Below are 10674 nucleotides of genomic sequence, written 5' to 3' on the forward strand. Positions count from 1 at the left end.
CTTGATCAAATGACTTCTCATATCATATATTGATGATTTAAAACTTCAAAAGTCATGGTTGACCAAAATTCCCCAAAAGTCAATGGTGATCTTGTACAGTTGACTTTTTCAGACGAATCGCGTTTCTGGAGATTTCAAATGAAACAGGCTATCCTCATCAAATGAATAGTATGAATGGATTATATTGAAGCATTTGAGGATATTGAATCATGATTTGATTTGTGGCACCATGTCCTGATTAAAAAGTCAGTTGTTCAGTGAATTAGGTCAAAAAACCCTAATTGTCGACCTGATGAAATTGATGATTGTGGATCTTGAATTGAGATAAAATTTCCATTGTATATTGTCATATGGATTATTTGAGGATGATTGAAACCTTTGATTGACTTCCTGGGGATTTTTAGGGTTTCCCAATTGTGATCCCTGATTTTAGTCCCTGATAGTTCAAAAACCCTGATCTGAGGATTTGTCTGATCAATCTTTGTGTAAGAGATGTTCTGAGCCAATGGATTAGGTCAAAATGATGTACTTGGGGTTTTGAGATCATGTCCCAAGTCATTAGGTCAAATTCTGAGCAAAAGTCAGGAGTATGCTGTCTTCAGTCAAAACCCTAATTCAGTCGATTCAAAGCTGTTGAGCTTGTTGAGATGAATCTCTGAGGACCAAATGTTGATTGTTGATGAAGATAGTTCTTTTGAGATGAAGGGAGAACAAAACCCTAATTGATTGTTACTTGTACTGATGAGTGATTTCCTGATTAAATCCTGCTGAGTCACAAGTAGCAAACACAAGCTATGCAATTTGTTAGAGATGCAAATGATGCATATGCTATGATATGAGGTGGTATCTTAGGTCAAAAATTGGGGTATGACAACCCGGACACGAGCATCCGAACTCACAGAGCCCCGAGAACGGGTAGCAGAACTACTCGAAGTCTTCTTATCCTTCGCCTTCTTCGCCCCACTAGAAAGCGACGTCGAAGACACCTGCTTTTCTTTAGCTCCTCCCATTCCTGCGAAAAATGAAGAAAGAAGAGGTCCGCGAGACCTCCTTTTATAAGGGAAGAAGGGGAACAATAATCTTGGGAAACGAACATGCCTTTAATGAATAAAGACATTGGAAAACGATAACACTCTTCCCAAAAAATCACAACGCATGCACACAGATTCCAAGGAAATAGCAAAAAACGTTAAGACTTAAATAAATACGGGCAAAAGCCCGATGAAGTGCCCAACTACGGCCGTTAAGACCGAGCTGGTGAGAATACTTACAATTTAAGAATGGGGGGCATACCCCCCAGAATAACACTTAAAAAATCAAGGCACGTAGGCCCAAACATTCAAAACACATGAAAAGAAAATCTTCATACACCTTCCTCAACTTGGACCTCCTCGGCTTCCTGTGTCACGGGCTCCTCCCCGAAGGCCGGAGAAACAATTTGGTCGCCCTCCACACGATGGTAAGGCCCGGTACCTTCGGTCACCAACTCCACCCCCGGATTCTTCAGTTTGAGCTGGGCCACAGTGGAGTGAAAGGTATCCTCGGCTGCCGCCACACAGTCACTCCCCAAGACTCTGATATATTGAATCAAGTCTGCCCGGGTTAAAAGAGCCTTCTCCTCTTCCGACTCATCCTCAGCAGGAGCTTGAGAACGGCGAAGAGAGGCCTCCCTAACCGAGGAAGACAGCATTGTTCCATACAGAGTCCTGGAGAGCAAGGTGTATTGACCTTGCACGTCCACCAGAGCAGCCTCCTTTTTGTTCAGCCGAGCCTTCACAATGTCCAGTTCCTCGCCCTGTTCCTTCAGCAGCTGGTCCTTCTCCTCCAAGGCAGAGGCCTTCATCTTGACCTGCTCCTGAAGAAACCTCGCTGCTTCCGCTGACAAAGGCGTCGAGCGAGCATAGCAAGTGGCCATCTCCAAAAGCCGAACCATAGCCGAAGCGTCCTGCACAAGGAACCTTTGACGAACAGAAGGCTCCAAACCCTCAATGTGCAGAGATTCAGCACGTGGAATAGTCAAGGAGGGTCTACCTTCGAAGAATCTGGGGTGAAGAAAGCACGAAGGGATGGTGAAGATATCGGCAGCCTCCTCCTGAGTAACATCCACGGCTTCGGTTCTCTGGCGCTTGCGGCAGACCAAGGCGTCCGGATCGGGCTGTGGGCGAAGGGGAGAAGGAAGTGTTAGAACAAGATTTGTTCTGATCAATATTCTTAGTTTTGATGATAACAAGGATATGAATTTTGTGTGAGATAATGTGGTACTCTAATACATTGCAATTTCCATTTCAGGAAATATATAAAGAGTATGCACAAATCAGCGCTCAGAAGCTTTGTCTCAGAAGGTTCAGCATGCAACATCAGAACATGGTCTGGCAAGACATCAGAAGATGGTCAAGGCAGAATCAGAACATGGGTCTATGAAAGCATCAGAAGAACTTGATATCAGAAGCAGAAGCACTGAAGTTCTCATGGTATCACGCTCAGAAGCACTTCAAGGTCAGAAGACAAGAAGATGCTATGCACCAAGCTGTTTGACTCTGATGATATTCAAATATTATATTCAAACATCAGATCAGAAGAAAGTACAGGTGGCAGGCTACGCTGACTGACAAAAGGAACGTTGGAAGCTATTAAAGGCAACGTCAGTAGACACAGCGTGAACAAGGCTCGAGGTAGTTGACAAAAGCGTGAAACATTAAATGCAAAGCTGTACGGAATACGCAAAGCATTAAATGCGCTCAACGGTCATCTTCTCAAACGCCTATAAATATGAAGTTTTGATGAGAAGCAAAAAAAACAACTCTGAACCAAATTCTGTGAATATTAACTTGCTGAAACGCTGCTCAATTCAAAGCTCAGAAACTTCATCTTCATCAAAGCTCACTACATTGCTGTTGTAATATATTAGTGAGATTAAGCTTAAACGTTAAGAGAAATATCACTGTTGTGATTATAGCTTTTCAGAAGCATTTGTAATACTCTTAGAATTGATTACATTAATTTGTAAGTAACTAGAGTGATCAAGTGTTGATCAGGATACTCTAGGAAGTCTTAGCTTGTGTCTAAGCAGTTGTAATTAGAGTGATCACGTGGTGGTCAGGATACTCTAAGAAAGTCTTAGCTTGTGTCTAAGCATTTGTTCCTGGAGTGATCAGGTTGTGATCAGGATACTCTAGAAGACTTAGTCGCGGACTAAGTCGAAAACCATTGTAATCTGTTGCGATTAGTGGATTAAATCCTCAAGTGAGGTAAATCACTCCGCGGGGGTGGACTGGAGTAGTTTAGTTAACAACGAACCAGGATAAAAATAACTGTGCAATTTATTTTTATCGTTCAAGTTTTTAAGACTACACTTATTCAAACCCCCCCTTTCTAAGTGTTTTTCTATCCTTCAATTGGCATCAGAGCGCCGGTTCTAAGGTGCAAGCACTTAACCGTGTTTAGAAAAGATTCAGGAAGAGAAAAACGCTTCAGTAAAAGATGGCTGGTGAAATTCCAACAAATCCAGCTGCATCTACATCTGGCTCTGCTGAGCAATACAATGGTAACAATGGTTATACTAGACCACCAATATTCGATGGTGAAAACTTTGAATATTGGAAAGATAAACTGGAAAGTTACTTTCTTGGTCTGGATGCTGATCTATGGGATCTTCTGCTGGATGGTTACAAACATCCTGTTAAAGCTACTGGTGTAAGGCTCACGAGAAGCGAAATGAATGATGATCAAAAGAAAGATTTCAAGAATCATCACAAATGCAGGACTGTTTTGCTGAATGCTATCTCTCATGCTGAGTATGAGAAGATATCTAACAGGGAAACGGCCCATGACATATATGAGTCCTTGAAGATGACTCATGAAGGAAATGCTCAAGTCAAGGAGACCAAAGCTCTTGCTCTAATCCAGAAATATGAAGCCTTCAAGATGGAGGATGATGAAGACATTGAGAAGATGTTTTCAAGATTTCAAACTCTGACTGCTGGATTGAGAGTTCTCGATAAAGGCTACACCAAGGCTGATCATGTAAAGAAGATTATCAGAAGCTTACCCAGAAGATGGGGTCCAATGGTAACAGCATTCAAGATTGCCAAGAATCTGAATGAAGTTTCTTTGGAAGAGCTTATCAGTGCCTTGAGAAGCCATGAAATAGAGCTGGACGCAAACGAGCCTCAGAAGAAAGGTTAGTCTATTGCATTAAAATCTAATGTTAAAAAATGCACTAACGCTTTTCAGGCTAGAGAAGAAGATCCTGAAGAATCAGAATCTGAAGAAGAAGATGAACTGTCCATGATCTCCAGAAGGGTGAACCAACTCTGGAAGAGCAAGCAAAGGAAGTTCAGAGGCTTCAGAAGTTCAAAGAGATTTGAACGTGGAGAATCTTCTGATGACAGAAGATCTGACAAGAAGAAGGTTGTCTGCTATGAGTGCAATGAGCCTGGACATTACAAGAATGAGTGTCCGAAACTTCAGAAGGAGAATCCCAAGAAGAAGTTTCATAAGAAGAAAGGTCTTATGGCAACATGGGATGATTCTGAATCAGAATCAGGATCAGACTCTGAAGGAGAGCAGGCAAACTTTGCGCTGATGGCGACAGAAGATGATGGATCAGAATCTACATCAGAATCAGATTCTGAAGAGGTATTTTCTGAACTATTTAGAGAAGAGTTAGTTTCCAGTCTAACAGAGCTTCTTGAATTAAAAGCTCATCTTAGTATCAAATACAAAAAGCTGAAAAAGCAATTTGAATTTGAAACTAAGAAGCTTGAGTTGGAAAATTCTGAATTAAAAGAAAAAGTTTTAAAATTACCCAATAATGTTGGATCTCCTTCTGATTCAGAAAAATCCACTCCCAGTCTGAATCATATTCTGAAAGAATATGATTTAAGTTTCAGGAAGTTCTTATCTAGAAGTATTGGCAGAAGTCAGCTAGCTTCTATGATATATGCTGTGTCTGGGAACAAGAGAGTTGGCATTGGTTATGAGGGTGAAATCCCATACAAGCTTGAATCTGTGGATGATATGAAAATATCATACAAGCCTCTGTATAACCAATTTAAATTTGGCCACTCCCATGATATTAAGCACACATCACATGCACAAAGTTTTCACATAACACACACCAAGAAGCATGTGACACAACCTAAGAAATATCATGGAACTCAGAATAAGAAATATCATGCTGTTCCTCCTGTTAAATATTTTGCTAAACCCAAGTTCAATCAGAACTTGAGGAGAACTAACAAGAAAGGACCCAAGAAATTGTGGGTACCTAAGGAGAAGATAATTTCTGTTGCAGATATCCTTGGCGGCAAAGAGGACAGAAAGCAAAATGTCATGGTACCTGGACTCTGGATGCTCGCGACACATGACGGGAAGAAGTTCTACATTCCAAGACCTGGTGCTTAAACCAGGTGGAGAAGTCAAGTTTGGAGGAGATCAGAAGGGCAAAATCATTGGCTCTGGAACCATAAGTCTTGGTAACTCTCCTTCTATAACTAATGTACTTCTTGTAGAAGGATTAACGCATAACTTATTGTCCATAAGTCAATTAAGTGACAATGGTTATGATATAATCTTCAATCAAAAGTCTTGCAAGGCTGTAAGTCAGAAGGATGGCTCAATCCTATTTACAGGCAAGAGGAAGAACAACATTTATAAGATTGATCTTTCTGATCTTGAGAAGCAGAAAGTGACTTGTCTTATGTCTGTTTCTGAAGAGCAATGGGTCTGGCACAGAAGATTAGGACATGCTAGTTTGAGAAAGATTTCTCAGATTAACAAACTAAATCTAGTCAGAGGACTCCCAAATCTGAAATACAAATCAGATGCTCTTTGTGAAGCATGTCAGAAGGGCAAGTTCTCCAGACCTGCATTCAAGTCTAAGAATGTTGTTTCTACCTCAAGGCCGTTAGAACTCTTGCACATTGATCTGTTTGGCCCAGTCAAAACAGCATCTGTCAGAGGGAAGAAATATGGATTAGTCATCGTTGATGATTATAGCCGCTGGACATGGGTAAAGTTATTGAAACACAAGGATGAGTCTCATTCAGTGTTCTTTGAATTCTGCACTCAGATTCAATCTGAGAAAGAGTGTAAAATCATAAAGGTCGGAAGTGATCATGGTGGTGAATTTGAGAAAAAAATCTTTGAGGAGTTCTTCAAAGAAAATGGTATTGCCCATGATTTCTCTTGTCCTAGAACTCCACAGCAAAATGGAGTTGTAGAGCGAAAGAATAGGACTCTATAAGAAATGGCCAGAACCATGATCAATGAAACCAATATGGCTAAGCATTTCTGGGCAGAACCAATAAACACTGCGTGTTATATTCAGAATAGAATCTCTATAAGACCTATTCTAAATAAGACTCCTTATGAATTGTGGAAGAACAGAAAGCCCAACATTTCATATTTCCATCCTTTTGGATGTGTATGTTTTATTCTGAATACTAAAGATCATCTTGGTAAGTTTGATTCTAAAGCACAAACGTGTTTCCTTCTTGGATATTCTGAACGCTCTAAAGGCTACAGAGTATACAATACTGAAACATTGATTGTAGAAGAATCAATCAATATCAGGTTTGATGATAAGCTTGGTCTTGAAAAACCAAAGCAGTTTGAGAATTTTGCAGATTTTGATATTGATATATCAGAAGCAGTAGAACCAAGAAGCAAAGCTGCAGAAGCTGGCAGTCTCAGAAGCAATGGATCAGAAGATCAAGTTGCTGCATCTTTAGAGAATCTGAGAATTTCTGAAGAACCTACAGTCAGAAGATCACCTAGACTTGCTTCAGCTCATTCAGAAGATGTGATCCTTGGAAAGAAAGATGATCCCATCAGAACAAGGGCATTCCTTAAGAACAATGCAGAATGTCAATTAGGTCTTGTTTCTTTGATCGAGCCAACTTCTGTTGATCAAGCTCTAGAAGATCCAGACTGGATAATTGCCATGTAAGAAGAACTAAATCAGTTTACAAGGAATGATGTATGGGACTTGGTTCCTAGACCAAAAGGATTTAACATCATCGGTACTAAGTGGGTTTTCAGAAACAAGCTAAGTGAGAAAGGTGAAGTGGTAAGAAACAAAGCCAGACTGGTTGCTCAGGGTTATAGTCAGCAAGAAGGGATTTATGATACAGAAACCTTTGCACCAGTGGCCAGGTTAGAATCTATTCGTCTATTAATTTCTTTTGCCACTCAACACAACATCACTCTTTATCAGATGGATGTCAAGAGTGCCTTCTTAAATGGTTATATAAATGAAGAAGTTTATGTTCACCAACCTCCTGGTTTTGAAGACTCCATGTCTCCAAATCATGTTTTCAAATTAAAGAAATCATTATACGGATTGAAACAAGCTCCCAGAGCTTGGTATGAACGTTTGAGTTCTTTCCTTCTGGAAAATGATTTCACTAGAGGAAAAGTGGACACTACTCTCTTTTGGAAAACATTTAAAAAGGATATTTTAATTTGTCAAATATATGTTGATGATATTATCTTTGGAACATCTAATGCTACACTTGGAAAGGAGTTTGCTGAGTCTATGCAGGCTGAATTTGAAATGAGCATGATGGGAGAACTCAAGTATTTCCTTGGGTTTCAAATCAACCAAACTTCCGATGGAACCTATGTTCATCAAACGAAGTATGTGAAAGAACTTCTGAAGAAGTTTAATCTTTCTGAAAGCAAAGAAGCCAAAACTCTTATGCATCCAACATGTGTACTGGGTGTCACACCCTAAATTTTGCCCAAAATTTTTCTTATCTTACCGTTGAGATTTTTTGTCAATCATTCAAGTACTTGGTTTAAGGCTTCGTCTCTTTTGAGGACACATTCCCTTTGAGACTAAATTATGCTTGATTGGATTTAGTGTTAGAGATTCACTCATTCCATTTGAGACTAAGTTATGTATGGTTGAATTTAGTGTTAGAGATTCACTTGATCACCGTCCATTCTATGTGGCATTTGTTTTCACTAATTTCAACATGAACAACAAATCGTCTTCACTTGAACTTGGTTTGTGCATAGAGTTTAGCATAATAAAAGTGTTACTTTAATTTGAAATTAAGTTGGTCTTGCAATTAATTTTGACTTCTAATTAGTCCATTTAATTAATGAGTTAATTTCTTTCAAATTTGCATGATTATTCACTTAAAATAACAAAGTGTCATTCACATTGAAAAGAATGGTCTTACTTTTCTTCACTCTAAGGTAATTTGAATTAAAGGGCTATTGAGAATATGGAGTCTTAATTTCATAATACGTGACACATGCCATTAGGTGCTCAAAGTGATTTTGTCACCTTGAATTAAGTTACCATTTAATTTTTACAAGTTCATATTGCAAGACTAAAATTTCATGTGTCCATTAAAAAGACAAACAGTGAGTAACTTTTGAAATGGAATGAATATTCAAATACAACCACAAGCATGTTTATCATTTCAACACAAGTTTCATGCCAAGCTTTTGAAGGTTACATACAGTGGACAACCAAAAATGAATACAATGCTTAAATTTCCAATTTGTTCTACAAAGATGATGCAAAGAAGATGATACATGATTCAACCATCAAAGTGATACAAGGTCTCTAGTTTGCAAGGTTCCGAATGGATACAAACTAATTTAAATGACAAGTTTTTTTTTTTTTTTCTTTTCTTAAACTACAAGAAAGTTAGTTATCCATTCAATTCAAGACTCATTGGGCACATAAGTTCAAACTTCACAGTGCTACAAATTTAGATACAAGTCTTGAATCATGAATCACTTGGTACCAACTACTAATTGGCAGCATCCTTGAGTTACCATGTCAATAAGCTTGGCCTTTCTTTGTACATCTAGAAGCTGTGCAAAGAATTAATATCAGAGAAATTGTTAAGCACCAGCCAAGAAGAAGTAAATACAAGCAAGAAATGTATACAAGAAAACAAGCATCGTGTTTGCAAAGAAAAGGAACATGAATTCAAGCAAGTTCACTACTAATGCACTTCATAAACATGTCTAAACACAGTAGCTCAAATGAATATTATGACAGTCCAATAAAAGGAAAAGAAAGCTCAAATGAATGATGTCAAGAAGTCACAATTGTCATATACAGTTTGAAGAATTGAAGGAATTATTTGAGTGTGCAAGGTGTAAGCTATGTCAGCCGTGGGATTAAAGTATCGAAAATACAAGCTATCAATTGTTTCTAGAAGACGAGTCTTTGTTGATTTTTTTTGAATCACGAATTGCTGCAACTCACTTAAGTCACGAGTTCTCTCATTCCTTGATGCACAAATTGAAAGCCTGGAAATGAGGAAGTTCTAATCCACCTCATGCATAATTTAAGTCAATTCTGAAACTCCTGAAATTTCTCTAACAGCTCAATTCCTCACTCCCTCAATTTTCCAGTCAGCTCACGATTCCAAGGTTTCACAATTCACAACTCAAAAAGCCTGGAAAATAGGGACCCTTAGCCACATCATTCCACGGTTTTTTCCACGGTTTCTCAAGTCAGACTCTCAACTCCTGAAAAATCTCAAGTCACCACTACTCGTCCAAGTCACGATTCATTCAGTTTCCTCAGTCAAAACTGAATTCCCTAAATTCACTCAGTCCACCCTCAACTCCTGATTTCTCTGAGTCAAAATTACTCCCTAAATTTTCTCTAAACCTATCACACGTACAAGTCTAAACCTTCACTATATATAAGGTACTCTAACTCACTCATCGGGCACGAAAGAAAGTTGGCTCACAGATACATAGCACTCAAAAGAAATCCCCCAAAACCTATTCACTTAAAGCTCTCACTACCGAGTAATTGAGGCTTCACTCTGAAGCTCCAAATTGCTCAGAGCTCCGCCCCTGTGTACCGACAATTTCCGAAAGCTACAACACAACTATTAACGGCAGAAGGATTCACAGAAGAGAAAGAAAAGCAGATTAGCGAAAACAAAAAGAGCAAAAGAAACTCACCGAAGGGGCTCACCGGCGCCGTCGAACCAGGTACTTCGAATCATTCTCTTCACGTTTTTTTTTATGCCATGTCGTGTGTAACTGTGTGTATAATCGTAGATCCAATATGATTTGGTAATTAGCTTCAAGAATAGTGTTCGATTTAGGATTTTTTTTTGAAATTTAGGGTTCAAGGTTTGGTTTGATTTGAAGGGTTTAAGCTTGGAATTAGTAGAATCTGATGCCATATTTGGGTTTAGAAGATAGGAATTAGTAGGGAGGGGGTCGAATTTTGATGATAGGACTAAATCGCCGCTGCCGCCACCGTAGGGAGATTTCCGGCGCGGCGGCCGTTTATTTTCCGATGAGTCTTATGTGAGAGAGAACAAATAGGGAGGAGAGAGAAAGGTTAATAAGTGATAGAAGAGGATTTGAGTTCTGGGAGAATTTACGATTCATCAATATAAACTTATCCATTTTCATTTGTTTAGAAAAATATCAATACATAGTCCCTAGTTTAATTATATTTAGAATTATTAATTAGAATTCGTTAGCTTTAATTAATTTCAAATAAATAATTTTATAAATTTAATTAAGTTTGTTTTTTTTTAGAAATGTATTTAGGTTTACCTTTATTAGTTTTATTATTTTTTTATTTTTACTATCGTCTCACATTATTTTTTTTTATCATCACATTTTTTTTTTTAGTTTATTTATTTGGTAGTTTGTTATTAATACGTACTT

At 38.5% G+C, this 10674-nt stretch overlaps 1 protein-coding gene and 1 long non-coding RNA gene across 2 annotated transcripts; both read right to left on the reverse strand.

Moving 5' to 3' along the window:
• Positions 1 to 1363: 1363 nt before the first annotated feature.
• LOC131649814 (uncharacterized) lies at positions 1364 to 1933 on the reverse strand. Its single transcript, XM_058919570.1, has one exon. The coding sequence runs from the start codon at positions 1931 to 1933 to the stop codon at positions 1364 to 1366; it is 570 nt and encodes a 189-aa protein (XP_058775553.1).
• A 6474-nt stretch (positions 1934 to 8407) lies between these two features.
• Positions 8408 to 10407, reverse strand: LOC131651817 (uncharacterized). The gene is made up of 2 exons (XR_009298496.1): positions 9952 to 10407; positions 8408 to 8838 (listed from the first exon to the last, which is right to left on the reverse strand). It is a non-coding gene; the product is annotated as an uncharacterized LOC131651817 (long non-coding RNA).
• Between the last annotated feature and the right edge of the window lie 267 nt (positions 10408 to 10674).

This window comes from Vicia villosa, linkage group LG2, assembly GCF_029867415.1.
Source record: "Vicia villosa cultivar HV-30 ecotype Madison, WI linkage group LG2, Vvil1.0, whole genome shotgun sequence".
Classification (NCBI taxonomy): Eukaryota; Viridiplantae; Streptophyta; class Magnoliopsida; order Fabales; family Fabaceae; genus Vicia; species Vicia villosa.

Excerpts from the sequence above, each read along its gene's own strand:
- LOC131649814 (XM_058919570.1), bottom strand. The coding sequence starts at position 1,933 with ATGGTTCGGCTTTTGGAGATGGCCACTTGCTATGCTCGCTCGACGCCT.